The sequence below is a fragment of the Staurois parvus genome, unplaced genomic scaffold, assembly GCF_062004578.1.
Source record: "Staurois parvus isolate SC_StPar_1 unplaced genomic scaffold, SC_StPar_1.0 ptg001886l, whole genome shotgun sequence".
NCBI lineage: Eukaryota > Metazoa > Chordata > Amphibia > Anura > Ranidae > Staurois > Staurois parvus.
Window position 1 is genome coordinate 198,891 of NW_028319682.1, and position 18,305 is coordinate 217,195.

General features: G+C 48.8%; 1 protein-coding gene across 1 annotated transcript in view; it reads right to left on the reverse strand.

Moving 5' to 3' along the window:
- LOC149433876 (neural-cadherin-like) overlaps window positions 1-18,305 on the reverse strand; it is a 183,754-nt gene that overhangs the window by 47,120 nt on the left and 118,329 nt on the right. The window contains exons 19-22 of the mRNA XM_089664339.1: window positions 15,643-15,736; window positions 13,420-13,604; window positions 11,586-11,812; window positions 6,229-6,506 (exon numbers count right to left, since the gene is read on the reverse strand). Coding sequence (XP_089520465.1) covers window positions 6,229-6,506; window positions 11,586-11,812; window positions 13,420-13,604; window positions 15,643-15,736 — 784 coding nt within the window. The remainder of the gene's footprint in view (window positions 1-6,228; window positions 6,507-11,585; window positions 11,813-13,419; window positions 13,605-15,642; window positions 15,737-18,305) is intronic.

Below are 18,305 nucleotides of genomic sequence, written 5' to 3' on the forward strand. Positions count from 1 at the left end.
TGCCAATTTTTTAAGGAAATGATGAAAGTAAAAAAAATTATTTTTTTTTTCCCACAAAGTTGTCATTTAACAAGTTCTTTCTCTCACACGGCATAGGCATACTTGCAATTACACCCCAAAACACATTCTGCTACTCATCCTGAGTATGGCGATACCACATGTGTAAAACTTTTTCACAGCCTAACCACATAGAAGGGCCCCACATCCAATAAGCACCCTTAGGCGTTCTAGGGGCAAAAATTACACATCTAATTTCTTGACTGTCTATCACAGTTTTGGAGGTCCTGGAGCACCAGGACAATTGAATTACCCACAAAATGACCCCATTTTCGAAAGAAAACACCTCAAGGTATGTTTTAAGAGGCATGGGGAGTCCTCTGAAGACTTCATTTTTTGCCACATGTTTTTGGAAAATGTGAAAAGAAAATGAAAATTTATTTTTTTTTACGCAAAGTTGTCAATCTATGAGATATTTCTATTACACAGCATAGGCATACTTAAAATGATACCTCAAAACGCATTGTTTAACTCCTGCTGAATATGGCGATACCAAATGTGTGAGACTTTTTCACAGTCTGGCCACATAGAGGGGTTCCACATCCAATAAGCACCTGTTAGCGTTCTAAGGGCAAAAATTACACATCTAATTTCTTGACTACCTATTGCCGTTTTGGAGGTCCTGGAGCATCAGGGCAATGGAATTATCCACAAAATGACCCCATTTTGGAAAGCAAACACCCCAAGGTATGTTTTAAGAGGCATGCAGAGTCTTCTGAAGACTTCATTTTTTGCCACAAGTTTTTGGAAAATGCGAAAAGAAAATGAAAATGTATTTTTTTCTACACAAAGTTGTCAATCTATGAGATATTTCTAATACACTGCATAGGCATACTTAAAATTACACCCCAAAACACATTCTCTAACTCTTCCTGAATATGGTGATACCAAATGTGTGAGACTTTTTCACAGTCTGGCCACATAGAGGGGTTCCACATCCAATAAGCACCTGTTAGTGTTCTAAGGGCAAAGATCGCACATCTAATTTCTTAACTACCTATTGCTGTTTTGGAGGTCCTGGAGCATCAGGACAATGGAATTATCCATAAAAAGACCCCATTTTGGAAAGCAAACACCCCAAGGTATGTTTTAAGTTCTCTGTCACTCTCATCTGTCATACTCAGAATTTGAAATGCCTCCTCGCTTGTATATGATCTTTTGGCCATATTTTTGACACTGATTAGGACCCACTGGTATGGCAGTGATCAGGCTGGTGTTGCAGTGAGGGACAGATATCTGGCTGCAGTTGGTTCACACTAGTCACTGTTGGGCAAAAATCAGAGATACAGTGAGGTGGCTGGCAATGTTTTGTGAGTGTGTAAACTCTGTGCAAAGGCTGAAAATTACTCACAGTTAGCTGTACTGGATCTCTCTCCTCACAGACGATGGCAGTGAACAGGATCCACTGGTGTGGCAGAGATCAGGGACACTTTATGAACAGGCACACTGTAAGGTGATCAGGGACACTGATTGGGCCACTGTATGGTGATCAGGGACACTGCTGGGCCACTGCGGTGATCAGGGACACTGCTGGGCCACTTGTGTGGCGATCAGGGACACTGTGGCAATCAGGGACACTGTGGCGATCAGGGACACTGCTGGACCACTTGTGCGGCGACCATGGACACTGGTGGGCCACCGCGATGATCAGGACACTGCTGGGCCACTTGTGTGGCGATCAGAAACACTGCTGGGCAACTGCGGTGATCAGGGACACTGCAGTGATCAGGGGCACTGCTGGACCACTTGTCCGGCGATCAGGGACACTGCTGGCCACTTGTGTGGTGATCAGGGACACTGCTGGGCCACTTGTGTGGTGATCAGGGACACTGCTGGGCCACTTGTGTGGTGATCTGGGCCACTGCGGCAATCAGGGACACTGCGGTGATCAGGGACACTGCTGGACCACTTGTGCAGCAATTGGGGACACTGCGGTGATCAGGGACACTGCTGGGACACTGCGGCGATCAGGGACACTGCTGGACCACTTCTGCGGCGATCAGGGACACTGCTGGGCCACTGCGATGATCAGGACACTGCTGGGCCACTTGTGTGGCAATCAGAAACACTGCTGGACTACTGCGGTGATCAGGGACACTTCGGTGATCAGGGGCACTGCTGGACCACTTATCCGGCGATCAGGGACACTGCTGGGCCAGTTGTGTGGGGATCAGGGACACTGCTGGGCCAATTGTGTGGTGATCAGGAACACTGCTGGGCCAATGCGGTGATCAGGGACACTGCTGGGCCACTTGTGTGGTGATCAGGAACACTGCTGGGCCAATGCGGTGATCAGGGACACTGCTGGGCCACTGCGGCAATCAGGGCCACTGCGGCGATCAGGGACACTGCTGGACCACTTGTGCGGCAATCAGGGACACTGCGGTGATCAGGGACACTGCTGGGCCACTGTGGTGATCAGGGACACTGCTGGACCACTTGTGCGGCAATCGGGGACAATGCTGGGTTACTTGTGCGGCGATCAGGGACACTGCTGGGCCACTTGTGTGGCGATCAGGGACACTGCTGGGCCACTGCGGCAATCAGGGACACTGCGGCAATCAGGGACACTGCTGGACCACTTGTGCGGCAATCAGGGACACTGTGGCAATCAGGAACACTGCTGGACCACTTGTGCGGCAATCAGGGACACTGCGGTGATCAGGGACACTGCTGGGCCACTGTGGCGATCAGGGACACTGCTGGACCACTTGTGCGGCAATCAGGGACACTGCGATGATCAGGGACACTGCTGGGCCACTGCGGCAATCAGGGACACTTCTGGGCCACTTGTGTGGCAATCAGGGACACTGCTTGGCCACTGCGGCGATACTGCTGGGCCACTTGTGTGACGATCAGGGACACTGCTTGGCCACTGCGGCGATCAGGGATACTGTGACGATCAGGGACACTGTGGCGATCAGGAACACTGCTGGGCCACTATGTGGTGATCAGGGACACTGACAATCAGGGACACTGCTGGGCCACTTGTTGGGCGATCAGGGCCACTTGTGGGTAATCAGGGCCACTTGTGGGTGATCAGGACCACTTGTGGGAGATCAGGGCCACTTGGGGCAATCAGGGCCACTTGGGGCAATCAGGGCCACTTGTGGGGGCAATCAGGGACACTATGTGGGGGCGATCAGGGCCACTTGTTGGCGATCAGGACCACTTGTGGGCGATCAGGGCCACTTGGGGCGATCAGGGCCACTTGGGGAAATCAGGGCCACTTGGGGCAATCAGGGCCACTTGGGGCAATCAGGGACACTTGTGGGGGCAATCAGGGACACTTGTGGGGGCAATCAGGGACACTTATTGGGGTGATCAGGGACACGTGGGGCAATCAGGGCCACTTTAGGGGCGATCAGGGCCACTTTAGGGGCGATCAGGGACACTTTAGGGGCGATCAGGTGTCACTGAGGTGGAGGGCAGTTAGCTACAACCCTCTTCTTCGCTGTTTCTCCTCTCACAGACAACTCCGTGAGAGGAGAAGGAGGCGGAAGCCGCACCATGCGGCTTTTGTTTACACTTAAGCTGTGTCCTTATTGGACACAGCTGATCACATGGTATGGGACCGATTTCATTGGTCCCATACCATGTCACGTAATCCACCGTGTCCGTCGGACTCGGCGATAATCGGGCTCGCGGGTGCGCGCTCTAGGAGCCACGCACGAGCCTCACATACAAGGTGCCGTTTAGAGACGACAACCCGCTCCTGTAGGTGTCCCGTCCTGCCGTTTATAAACAGCGGCCGGACGGGAAGTGGTTAACATCACCATGCACCCCCTTTGGGGGCAGAGCTGGAAAGCAGAAAGTGTAGGGTCTGGAGGAGGACCAGAGGAGGAGTGGAGTCAGTTACTAGAGTCTGCTGAATGCTGAGACCAGGGGAGGCAGAGATGAGGGGGTGCTGCAGCTGCACTGAGAAGTCCAGGATTTGGCAGAGAAGTTCTATTCTTCTCTCTACTGCTGAGACAAAGTGGGGGCTGAGAAAAGGGGATACCTGCAGGAGAGGTGCAAGGGCCACATGAAATTGCCTGGAGGGCCAGATTTAGCCCATGGGCCTTGTGTTTGACACCTGTACCGTAGGGCATCTTGTTGGGGAGGGATTCCACACACCAAAGGTTTAAAGTGGGATTAAAGAGTCACACCCAGAATGAGTTTGAAAGATGTTTAATACTACTTGGGTACAGTAGTTAACACGTTTCGGGGCAGATATCACTCCCTCCATCAGGACATGGATTCGAGACAAAAATGATATGTTGAATCGTGGATATACACTACAACACAGTAAAGGTCAACCTCTGGTTTAAAAAGATATATATTTATCGCACTCAGCCAATCCTTAATTTTGTTGTTTAGAGGCTTGGACTGAGAAGATAAGAATGTCTGTAAAAACCTCTCTAGGACTCTCTCTCCTCTGGGACCTCTGGGACCTTTCCTGGGTGGAGGTCTGTGTGAAGAACTGCTGTCTGGTCCTGGACTCACCATGAGCCATGTTCTAAGGACCCTGGATACCAAGCAAGTCGCTAAAGTGGAAGTCTAAAGAGAACTGGGCTGAATGGAGATACCCGTGCATAAAGAAGGTCACAGAGAAACTGAGTAGAAGCTGCCTTCTGGACCTTGGAAGAGCACTCTTTGTTCATGGGTTCAGTTGTTTGTATCTGCTTACAGAAGAACATAAGTCAGGTTCAAGAGAAATGAACCACTGTGACTGTTCTTAAAAAGTCCAAGATTTATCTTGCAGTCCTCTGTCCATCAACATCTACTTTAGAGGCTACTTTCATAGGACCTACTGCAGCTTCAGTTCATGTGTCCTCATATTTTCTTTTCAATATGTTTTATATGTTTCAATATGTTTATCATAGAGAGAGGTACAAATACAGTGTACAAATAGATGCCCAAAAGCTGAGCCACCAGCATGTCCATAAAATATTGGTCATAACAAAAGTAATACAAACAGCAAGGTATTATTATTAACATTTGGTCAGTAGACCGAAACAATGAGAAAAGTGGTGGCCACAGGGCCAAAATGGCAGATTAACCTTGGTGACTAACACAGCATCAATCCATTTTTGAAGAACTGGCTTCCAGGAAGAAGAGAGAAAAGAAGGAGAAAGAGGGGAAAAAAAGGGGGCGGGGGAAGGGTTGGGAGAAGGAAACAGGGGGGGGGGGAGTACGGAGGGGGAAAAAGTGAATGGGGTTTGATGCAAGGGGTATCTGGTCCACTAGAAGGCCTCTTATGTGGCTGCCAGGCTTGACAAAGGAAATCATTGGGTTTTGGTATGCGTGCCGTGGAGTGTTGGTAAGATTACTAGTCTGTTGTTCGTTAATAAAAATGTGATCTAGGCGAGATTCAGCTTCTGAGAAATGGTTAAATTGCTTCTTCTACACTTCAGCGATTGTGAGCTTAGAGGTTAGCAAGACAAAAGGGCCCTGTTTAAATTGGCACTTCAGTAATGTTTGGGGGTTTGAAGTTCAAGAGGGCCGGCCAGGGGTCCTTAATGAGCAGTGTTCCTAGTGGTGTACGCAACAGAGAGAAGACCCTGGACCAAAAACGCCCCAACATAAGACAGATCCACCAAATATGAAGAAGGTCACCAGCGGTCTGGCATCCTTGAAAGCATAGGCCTGGATGGCCAGGGAAAATATGGGACAGTCTGGAAGGGACCATGTACTATCAGGTCATCACTTAAGAGGCAGATTTGAACGTGGTGATATTAAAGGTGTAGGAGATCTGTCCTCCTTTTGTATTCTATGCCCCTACACCATGGGTGTCAAACTGGCAGCCTTCTAGCTGTTGCGAAACTGCAAGTCCCATCATGCCTTTCTCAGCCATGCTTGTAACTGTCAATTTTGCAATGCCTCATGGGACTTGTAGTTTGGCAACAGCTGGAGGGCTGCCAGTTTGATACCCATGCCCTAGACCCTCTCTCCAGTTTGATAAAAGACCATAGTGACCAGAGCTTGTTTATTGTTTGAGGTTTGTCGGTCAGCTCTTAGAACCAGATACGAGGCAGATAGCTGGTAGGGGAACCCAATTATTTCCAGTGGCTCCCTAGGGAGAAAATAAAAGCGTTTGGCAGCTGCAATGACTGCTGAATATTCAGATTCTCGCATAACTCCCTATCATGACTGGTTCTCTTTATACTTGCCAATCCTGATGTGGCTTACCTGTATCCACTAGCGGTGTCCACACATGTGCCACCATGCAGACAGGGGTTCCACGGTAAAGATGAACATGAAGGCCGAGCCCGTCCAGATGGTGGACATCTGCACGCTGTGGCCAGGTCGTGAATGACGGACACAAAGGATGCGTTGCCCCCATCTACCAAATTCAGGAAGTCTCTGACAGCGCTGTGGTCATGGCACCCTGCATTTCTCAAGCAGACAGTTCGTAGGCAGAAGTCTCTGTCCCCCGGGAATACTTCTGTCTGAACAGCTGCCTGGATCTGATGAGAACAAAAGCAAAAAAAAAAAAAAACACAACGTGGTTAGCGTTCGCAGAGGATAGCCGAGAGCAATTGCACCCGTCAAAGTGAAGGCATGGATTTTATGTCAGCGGACAAATGGTATTGCCGTGTACGGCTGTATCCTCCGATACATAATTCATGCTACAAGCAGGGCTTTCACATTTATCGAGCCTTTCGCATCTGCCCTGACCGATTCTATCATAATGTCTCGTGTCTGATTTTATCTCTCAGCTTTACATCTAGGGAAAGTGGGTCCATCAGCAAGCATTAGCTCTCCCGGAGTCACCAGCGCATTAAATAGGCTTTGCGTACTCCAAAATTTACTTTAAAGGCAGCCTGAGCAAAGGAGATATGATGGCTGCCACAGCTGACCTCTCCAATGAAGACACTGCCCCCCCCCCCCCGGTTTTCATGCTGATCTGGTGGCCTCAGTACTTTCATGGTCGATGACGGAAGTCATGACTTCACTCTTATCTACACTATATGGCCTACAGCAGGGGTGTCCAAACTATGGCCCTTCAGCTGTTGAAGTACTACAAGTCCCATCATGCCTCTGCCTCTGGGTGTCTTGCCTGTGGATGTCAGAATCTTGCAAGGCCTCATGGGACTTGCAGTTCCTCAACACCTGGAGGGCCATAGTTTGGACACCCCTGGCCTACAGTGAACATTTAACCATTACGCCTATATCAGCTCTCTGGACATCCCATTGACAACACTCATTCAATGTACTGTATCTATGGAAGAGTCTCCCTAGAACTGAAAGTTTGTTAGGACTACAGCCCACCTCCCCCTCTCCCCATCATAACACAGGAGGGAGTGTGTTGCAGGTCTGAGCCAGTCGTCCTTGCGCCACTACTTCAAGTGATTGTAAACCCTTACATATACTCAAATAAATTACTGGCCTCACGTGATACACAGCGATTAAACAAGTCCCCCTACACAGGTTGTACCTGTTTATATGCAGCCCTCTCTTCTCTACAGCCTTCTAAAGCACACATTTTACACATCGTTTCTGAGCCTCAGGAGGCGGGGTGGGGATCTGATGTCACTGCACAGCATAGAGCAGAGAGCTGCGTGTAATCTGAGACCTGAGTGGAAGGAATGGACACCCCCCCACCCTACACAGTATCATACAGATACATGCTGAGGCTATCAATCACCTGCTGTGTGTATACCCCATACACCAGGGGTGGGCAACTGTGGCCCTCCAGCTGTTGGTGAACTACAAGTCCCATCATGCCTCTGCCTTTGGGAGTCATGCTTGTAACTGTCAGTTTTGCAATGCCTCATGGGACTTGTAGTTCTACAACAGCTGGAGGGCCACTGTTGCCCACCCCTGCCATACACAATAGATTGTAATGCCTATTTTTCCTGATTTCAACACATCAGCTTCAGGGACAACATGTTCACTTGCTGCCTAATTTAGTCCACTGACTTTCAAATGCCATTGTAACAAGATAATCAATGGTGTTGACTCAAACTGTCAGTGGTCATAGAGGAATGGCTGATCCGTGTATACTTGAAGGAATATTTTATATTCAAAAGTTTTCAGACATGTAGTTCAACCTACCAACAATGGGGCACTATTCCTCCCACTGACACCATTGGTGGAGCACTATTCCATTCACTGACACCAATGGTGGAGCACTATTCCTCCCACTGATACCAATGATGGGGCACTATTCCTCCCAATAATACCAATGATGGGGCACTATTCTTCCCACTGATACCAATGATGGGGCACTATTCCTCACACTGATACCAATGGTGGAGCACTATTCCTCTCACTGACACCAATGATGGGGCACTATTCCTCCCACTGACACCAATGATGGGGCACTATTCCTCCCACTGACACCAATGATGGGGCACTATTCCTCCCACTGACACCAATGATGGGGCACTATTCCTCCCACTGATACCAATGATGGGGCACTATTCCTCCCACTGACACCAATGATGGGGCACTATTCCTTCCACTGACACCAATGATGGGGCACTATTCTTCCCACTGATACCAATGATGGGGCACTATTCCTCCCACTGATACCAATGACGGGGCACTATTCCTCCCACTGATACCAATGATGGGGCACTATTCCTCCCACTGATACCAATGATGGGGCACTATTCCTCCCACTGATACCAATGATGGGGCACTATTCCTCCCACTGACACCAATGATGGGGCACTATTCCTCCCACTGACACCAATGGTGGAGCACCATTCCTTTCATTAATACCAACAATGGGGTACTATTCCTCCCACTGACACCAATGACGTGGCACCATGCCTCCTATTATAACCAATGATGGGACATTATTTACTCCCACTGATACCGGAGCATTTTATACTCCTACTGGCCGCAATACGCCCCCCCCCCCCCCAAAGTCTGAAGGACAGTAAACTGGCCCTTTGTTTAGAAAGTTTGGAGACCCCTGCTCTAAAATAACAAACATGTTATAGTTACCTGCTCATTGCAATGGTTTTGCACAGGGGGTCCCAAGCCTCCTCCTCTGGGGTCCCCCACCTGCACTCTTGGCTCTTTCTCTTCTCTGTGTGCCCCCATAGCAAGCCGCTTGCTATGGGGCACATGTGCAGTCTTGATCCCAAGCCGGCCTGTATGTATCTATAGACACACACAGTGCGGCTCCACCCTGCCCTCCGCTCCCTCGTCACATGATTTGATAATGGCTCCCGCTGCTCGTGAGAGAAGGGAGAGAAGACCTGAAGCTGGGCACAGTGCTAGATCGATACAGGACTCAGGTCAGTGTTTAGAAGGGGGGCACAGCTATGGGGGGTTTTTTACCCTAATGCACAAAATGCATTAAGGTACAAAAATGTTTTCAGCTTTAACAAGCACTTTAAATGAGGAAAAAAAATTGTTATGGCCATATGGGAGGCTCAGGTTTTTTTTTCTTTTGTGGTTAACAAATGGAATTTCAATTTAAAACGGTTGTCCGCCTTCAGTTGACTTTGATCCGTTGGCTCCTACATACCCTTGTGCAACGAAAATGCATAAAACATAACTATTAATAATTGATAAAACATAACTCTTATAATATACTATTGAAAGCATGTTATTACTATACAATAAAAGATATATTTGATTAAAGCTGGGCTCCAGGTAGATACAATCAGGGGCGGACTGACCATTTGGAAAGTCGGGCACTGCCCGAGGGCCCGGGGTCAGTAGGGGGCCCCATGAGATGCCCCTGGTACCTTTTTCATAGGCTTTTTTGAGTTTGGGCAAGGACACAGGGGCCCCATGATCTCCTATTGCCCGAGGGCCCCATGAGTTGTCAGTCCGCCCCTGGATACAATGGAACCCCAAATTAATGCAGTAATATAAACATGAATGTCAGGTATTTCTGAGAAGATGAGACAAATATTTCCAAAGGCAGCTAGCGCAGAAAGTTTGGATACCCTTTATTGGCTATGTTTTTAAAGATGCAAGCTTTTGGGATGCCTTGGACACACCTAAAACAGACCTTCACACTCTTCAATGACTTTCCATCATTGTTTCCATAATTCAAAATTACTTGTGAAACATTTAATATTTCTCTTCTATCTATCCATTCAGTCATATCCAACCCTTGGCGATTGCATGGGCAGTAAGCAACTTTTTCCATGAATTCTCTTAGCAATTATTTTGCAGGGTAGGTTGCCAGTTCTTTCCCCAACCCCCACCATGCAGGAGATCCCGCATGGCCAGGGATGAAACTAGGACAACTTTAGACAGAAGCCAATTAACCTACCAGCATGTCTTTGGAGTGTGGGAGGAAACTGGAGTACCCAGAGGAAACCCACAAAAACATGCAAACTCCATGCAGGAGGTGCCATGGTTGGGAATTGAACCCATGACCCAATTACTGCAAGGCAGAAGTGCTAACCACTAAGCCACTGTGCCGCCCCAATAGTTCTCTTAGTATCATACAAAAGAAAAAAAAAACATTAAAAGAGAAAAGGGATGGACAACAGAGAAAAAAGTAAGATGAGAGTGTGAAAGTATTGCCTGCAGTATATAAAGTCCTGCTTCCACTACCAGATGCATGGGTGTATCTCTGGGTCTCTCTCCTCTGTCTCCCTGGGCAATACCATACACACGAAGGCAATTCCAGCATGGATGTTAACTGAATGAAAGGAACAGAGATTGGGTCATGGTTTCATGTTCAACCTCTACTTAAAGTCTATATCAGTGGTCTCCAAACTGTGGCTGGGCAGGAAATATGGCCCTATGCTTGCTTTTATCTGGCCCTTGGGGCACTATTTTATCCACAAATACCAACAATGGGGTATAATTCCTCCCCTGACATCAATGAGAGGGCAGAATTCCTCCCAATTACACAAATGATGGGGCACAATTCCTCCAAATGGCACCAATGATGGTGCCCCATTCCTCCCAATGGCACCAATGATGGGGCACAATTCCTGCCAATGACACCAATGATGGGGCACAATTCCTCCCAATGGCACCAATGATGGGGCACAATTCCTCCAAATGGCACCAATGATGGGGCACAATTCCTCTCAATGGTACCAATGATGGTGCACAATTCCTCCCAATGACACCAACGGATGGGCACAATTCTTCCCACTGCAAGTGTACAATCCAAACGCACACGTTCCTGTGTTAAAAATGGCGGTGTGTATAAGTGGGTGCTGCAGTGACCGTTGGCTGGAACCGAACAGGATCAGCAAGGGAAAATGTCACCAGCACACCGAGTGTACTCGGTGTGCTGCTGACATTTTCCCTTAGAATTCTTCCCACTGACACCAAAGATGGGGCAGTGTTTTTTTCCACTGATGGGTTCTTTTCTGCTCCCACTGGCAACAGTCTGGCCCCCCCAGTCTGAAGGACAGTAAACTGGCCCTTTGTTTAGAAAGTTTGGAGACCCCTAGTCTACATGGTAGGAAACAATAGAGTATAGGTGGCATCCAATGGACAGCACCATAATTCTTCAAGTCAATGTCCAATGTCCTAAGGTCTTCCCTTTATAACGGCTCATATGAGCCAGAACACACTACATCAATCATTCAAATCCACAAGAGACCCACCTTCTCCTTGTGTTTAATGAACACATTTCGCAACTTGTCCGCTTTGTGGTAGGAAGAAGAGTCTCGAACAGCCACCCTGAGCTCCGTCACTCTCCCCTGACTGTACAGGCCGAAGAACTGGACATTATCCAGATGAGATGGTACTACCTCTGCCAGAACCCTCCGCAGGTGGTCCTCCTTACTCACTCCATGCTCATCCTTTGTGATAAACTCCTCTGCGGTAATATCTAAGATAGAAAAACAAACAGAATTAAAACTGAGTGCAATTTCTATCATGAGAAGATGGGTTGGAAGGGTCCCAAAAGCATCTAAGTAGGTTAAATCCGTCATTTTTGGGGGACAGTCTTTCTGTTTCTAAAAGATGAGCTGCAATCAGTACTGATTGTAAAACATAAAAGGATAATAACGGGAATGGGAGAAGGCTCATAATTGAAAAGAATGTAGGCAAAGCGCAATGGCTTAGACAGCAGACATTAATGGAGAAGTTTCCATGGTAGAGCCAGACAAGCTCCATGTCTACCAAACTGTGACAATATACACTCACCGGCCACTTTATTAGGTCCACTTGTTCAATTGCTTGGTAACACAAATTGCTAATCAGCCAATCACAGGGCAGCAACTCAATGCATTTGGGCATCTAGATGTGGTGAAGACGACTTTCTGAAGTTCAAACCAAGCATCAGAGTGGAGAAGAAAGGGGATTGAAGTGACTTTGAACATGGCATGGTTGTTGGTGCCAGACGGGCTGGTCTGAGTATTTAAAAAACTGCTGGTCTACTGGGATTTTCCCGCACAACCATCTCTAGGGTTTACAGAGAATGGTCCGAAAAAGAGAAAATATCCAGTGAGCGGCCGTTGTGTGGAGGAAAATAAACACAAAAAATATATAAACGAGCGCTAGGTAAAAGTTTTTGAGCAGCTAGCATAAAGGCAAACCTCTGAATCCTTCTCATAAATCTAAATGTAAAATATGCAGCGCTATATGAATAAAAGAAAACGTAAGTCCACTTGAAATGATAAATTCGGCAATGAAGAATGCTACAGAGCGCCAAAAAACAATACAGTGATTAACGTCGAAACATGACGTATGCAGTGCACAAAGTGATGTAAAGATATTCAATGCGAGTTCAATGATATATGTATATTGCACTAACCAGAAAGCGCAATGTCATGCGCATTTGAGTAATTCAGACCAACTCCTGGTCATCTGACTCTGGAAAAGAGGGGGACTCTGGGGGTCATCTGGCAAACCTCAATACCTGGCAGGACAGGTATACATCTCTAGGCTCCAGGAATATAGCATCCATCCTGCAGGGGGAACCACTCATGGAGGTACATATAGGGTGGCATTCTGGGACTTCTCCAGAAGAGACTTCTCCCGGCATGCCACCCTCATGGAGACACACTACTATAACTATGCACTTTTCCTCTCTGGCTCATTCATTATGAGCGCCCCCTAAGGTGAATTCCTGGTATTCTATATGTACCTCCATGAGTGATTCCCCCTGCTGGATGGATGCTATATTCCTAGAGCCTAGAGATATATAGCAGTTCCCCAATGGTCAGTCCGCCCCTGGGTGCCCCCATAATTTAAGTGTCGCATATATTGGAGGAAACTATAAAACATCTCGGACTTCCCATCACGTTGGGTGCCAGTGGTAATGGTCAATAAAACAAACAAGGAGGAAACACGGGCAATAAAAACCTGAGTTTTTATCCCCCCCCCCCCCCCACACACACACTCCATTTTTGGTTGGTGTTGTACTTCAGCTGCGTATGAAGGAGGCTACGTTGAGGTGGTGAAGTGGTGGAGGCCATTGCAGTTGTGACCTACTCGTTAATATCAGGGAAGCGGAGTTGAAGATGGCGTCACTTTTGATCTCCTTCACGTGAATTCTTACGGTGGCCGTGATATCCGGCCAAACTCCATCGGACACCTTTACTTCCAGGTTATATGTTCCTTGGCCAGCATTCTCCAGCATGGTCAGTGTCCCGGTGTTTTGGTCCAGGAGGAAGTGCCTAAGGAGACAGAGGACATCAGAGGAACGCAGAAAGAAGTTCGAAGAACCAACAAACTTTTGGAGTTTTTTTTGAGAGTGAGGAAGGGTTTGTTCTTCTGGGGAGAATACGATGACTGTATGAACACAGCTGCAGGTGTGCAGGTGTGGGTGAGGGGCCCCAAATACGCCCCTGCCAGTGTTCGGGGGCCACGCACTTGCATCCACAAGCCTGTCAAATTAGGACCTGCGGCTGTGTAACTACAGCTGCTGTATCCCATGGTGTAGGCTGCCTGCACACAGCTTCAGCCACAGCTTCACACTGTACAGGCCACAGTCCCTAGGTCAATGAGTCCTGATTTCACTTCGGGAAGGGTCAGGGAGGGACGGTGCCAGACTATTTCACACCTTAGGCAAGACCAGCTACTTGCACTCCCCTCCCCCCCCCCCAGAAAAAATAAAACTTCACTTATAGCTCTACTTCACCCCTCCTAGCACACATCCTTTTTCTCCGCAAATTTTCCACCCTGGCAAAAATCCCCCCCCCAAATCCCCTCTCCTAGCAAAAATCCCCCCCCCCCAATCCCCTCTCCTAGCATAAATCCCCCCAATTCCACCTCCTAGCACAACCCCCTCCAAATTATTCTTCCCAGCACAAATCCTTCTTCCCCACCCAAATCCCATCTCCTAGAACAAATCCCCCCCTCCTAGGACATCCGCTCCCAAATCAACCTCCTAGCACAATTCCCCCCCCCCCCCAAATCCCCCTCCTAACACGAATCCCCCCACCCCCCTCTCCTAGCACAAATTTCTTCTCAATCCCCTCTCCTAGCACAAGTTACCCCCCGAATCCCCCCTCCTAGCACCCCCCCACCTAGCACAAATCCCCCCAATCCTCCCTTCTAGCACGACCCCCCCAATCCCCTCTCCTAGCATAAATCCCCCCTCCAAGCACATCCACTCCCAATCCTGACTCCTAGCACAATTCCTCCCCCACAATCACCCTCCTAACTTAAATCCCCTCACCCCCTCTCCTAGCACAAATTTCCCCCCAATCCCCCATCCTTGCACAAATCATCCCTCCTAACACAAACCCCCCCCAGCACAAATTTCCCCCCAATCCCTCCTCCTAGCACAAATCCTCCTTCCTAACACATACACTCACAATCCTGCCTCCTAGCACATTTCCCCCCACCCCCAAAATCACCTTCCTAGCACAAATTCCTCCCAATTCTTCCTTCTAGCACAACCCCCCCCCCCTCCCCCCACCAATCCCCTGTCCTAACATAAATCCCCCCATCCTCTCTCCTAACACAAATCCCTCCCAATCCCCTCTCCTAGCACAAATCCCCCCCGCCCCAATCCCCATTCCCAGCATCACTCATCTTCTTTTAATCCCCCCCACCTAGGACAAATTCCCCCAAATCCCTCCTTTAGCTAAACCCCCACCAAATTACCCTTCCCAACATGAAATCCTCCCACCTTACCCAAATCCCCCCCAAAGCCCACCCCAGCAGTCTCCTAGATCCGGCCAAGTCGTAGAGTAGGGAAACCAGCGGCCGTGGCTGTGCCCCTAGGCGGCTGCCTAGTTTGCCTGGCCCTGCTGTCAGGTAGGCTATACGGGGCCCTGTGATTTCTAACAGCTGCCCTGATGGCCCCTATCGATGGCCTGTTTTCTCCCATGTGAAGTGGCGGCCATCTATCTTGGCACGTGGCACGGTTGAGTCCCTTGCCTGAAACTCTGAGCCCCTAACGGTCTATCTCTGTCCTGTCTCAGACAGTCGGAGTTTTGCTTCAGAGCGCTCCTGAATGGCGGCATTGTTGGGACCGCGTTCCGTCTAATCCCCTTTTCATTATCTCAGCTGCAAATATGAAACCTCCATAAAAGTCAAAACCTAATTAATCTTTAGTGACTCCTTCCCAGCCGCTTGGTGAATTATATAGCATTGTTTCAAAGGCTGACATGTCCCCAAAAGCCAATCAGGGTGACGACGACGAGTAATGAAATAGTCTCATCGCCTGACTTGTCATCGAACGTTGAGTTACAGCGCCGGGCTTACGGAGGCATTTCCGAGACTGTCGCGAAGGTTTTATTGTCCCAATCATCTTCATCTGGAGCGAAGACCTTGCCAACCTCGACCGGGGAACGGGCCGCTGTACGGAGGAGACAAGAAATACACAACGTGGTTATTTTCAATCATCTCTGCCGGCAGACAGCCTGGAATAATTACCGCCATAAATACCAACCCCGGGGCTTCGGAGAGCCTCTTAAATCAAAGGCTGTGCGGCTGGCGGCCCAGGAGCCGGGGTGTGGCCCTCTGAAGCGACTCTGTGGCCGAGAGCGTCCCTGAGCATTTCAACGTTCCGCCGTCAACACATTCCCTCACTTTGTGCCCTACTGACTCCCCCCATACTGTGCCCTCCTGATCCCTGTACTGTGCCCTCCTGATCCCTGTACTGTACCCTCCTGACTTCCCCTGTATTGTGCCCTCCTGATCCCTGTACTGTACCCTCCTGACTTCCCCTGTATTGTGCCCTCCTGATCTCAGTATTGTGCCCTCCTGATTCCCCTGGTACTGTGCCCTCCTGATCCCTGTAATGTGCCCTCCTGACTCCCCCTGTACTGTGCCCTCCTGATCCCTGTACTGTGCCCTCCTGACTCCCCTGGTACTGTGCCCTCCTGATCCCTGTAATGTGCCCTCCTGACTCCCCTTGTACTGTGCCCTCTTGATCCCTGTAGTGTACCCTCCTGACTCCCCCTGTACTGTGCCCTCCTGATCCCAGTACTGTGCCCTCCTGACTCCCCTGGTACTGTGCCCTCCTGATGTCAGTATTGTGCCCTCCTGATCCCTGTACTGTGCCCTCTGATCCCTGTACTGTGCCCTCCTGATCCCTGTACTGTACCCTTCTGACTCTCCCTGTACTGTGCTCTCCTGATCTCAGTATTGTGCCCTCCTGTCTCCCCTGGTACTGTGCCCTCCTGATCCCTGTAATGTACCCTCCTGACTCTCCCTGTACTGTGCCCTCCTGATCCCTGTACTGTACCCTCCTGACTCCCCCTGTACTGTGCCCTCCTGATCCCTGTACTGTACCCTCCTGATCCCTGTACTGTGCCCTCCTGATCCCTGTACTGTACCCTCCTGACTCCCCCTGTACTGTGCCCTCCTGATCCCTGTACTGTACCCTCCTGACTCCCCCTGTACTGTGCCCTCCTGACTCCCCCTGTACTGTGCCCTCCTGATCCCTGTACTGTGCCCTCCTGACTCCCCCTATAATGTGCCCTGCTGATCCCTGTACTGCGCCCTTCTGATCTCAGTATTGTGCCCTCCTGACTCCCCCCATACTGTACTCTCCTGCCTCCCTCCCCCTGTGCTGTGCCCTCTGTGTTGATTAGTCTTTGATCTATGGCATGTTTTCCTATTGTTTAAAATCAATGTTATTGAAAGTACTAATAAATATTTAATTTAATCAAGAAAAAATAATTCTATCAACTCTTTATACTTTAATTCTTGAGAGTAGGTGTGTAAATTGGGGCAGGCCAGTAGGGGCCCCAGTGCATTACTTTGCCCAAGGGCCCATGATGCTATTAAGCTGGCTCTGCTTAACAACCAAGGACTCATCAGCTGTCAGCAGGTTCCCCATTGACAGCTGAATGTACCAAAGTATTGATGGCAACAAAATCTGAGAAAAAAACAGCATGGGGGTCCCCCCCAATCCATACTAGGCCCTTAGGTCTGGTATTGATTTTGAGGGGAACCCATGCAAAAAAAAACCAAAAAAAACAAAATGGTGTGGGGGTACAACCCCAAATTCATACCAGACCCTTAGGTCTGTTATGGATTTTGAGAGGAACCCAGCACCAAATTTTTTTTTAAATGACGTGGGGGTCTCCCACAAAATCCATAACAGCCCCTTATCCGAACAGGCAAGGAAAGGGTGAGGTGGACAATCGAGCACCCCCTGCTGAACCATCCCAGGCCACATGCCCTTAACATGAGGGGTGCTTGGGGAATGGGGGGCTCCCATATCATTTCTGGCAGGATCACCATGTTATAATAAAAGAAAGAAAAAACAAAAAGAACCCCAAATACAAAAAAACGAATGCAGCCACCACATTTCAGGATTGGTATGCTACAATATAATGCATTTTTGTTCTTTGAATTTAGGTACACCTTAACCTTTTTTTTTTATATTAAATAACGCCACGTCTTTGATGTTACTGTGACAGGCTCAGTGATTTGGCCAATCCAAATTATTCTAATGCCGTCTAAGCAGGCAAAACTGGAACACCATCTGAGATAATTACAATGATAATTCCCTTCCAATGTGGCCAACCATGTGAACGCAGAAAACCGTGAATTGTGACAACGCTCGTCCCTCATTACATATTATTAATTCCTATGAATGTCTGCACTCACTTACGGCTAAATCTGCCACCAACTATCCACGGCCCTTGGAGGACACTGGAGATTTGTAGTGATCTGATACATATTAGCTCATTCATTTAACATCTCATTACCCTACTTACAGCTCCAGGCCGGCAAATATAGAATAAAACACAGATTAGGCTCAACTTTTTCACTTATGTGTGTTTTTTCTCACGGACGGTAGGCTGTGGGTCCTCGGGCCTACCCTGAAGTCCAGGGGGAGGATGTGTGGCCTTTTGGTTCCTTCCTCCACTGTCCCTAGGGGGTTTTCTCTTCGGGAGAGCCCCCTTACCAAG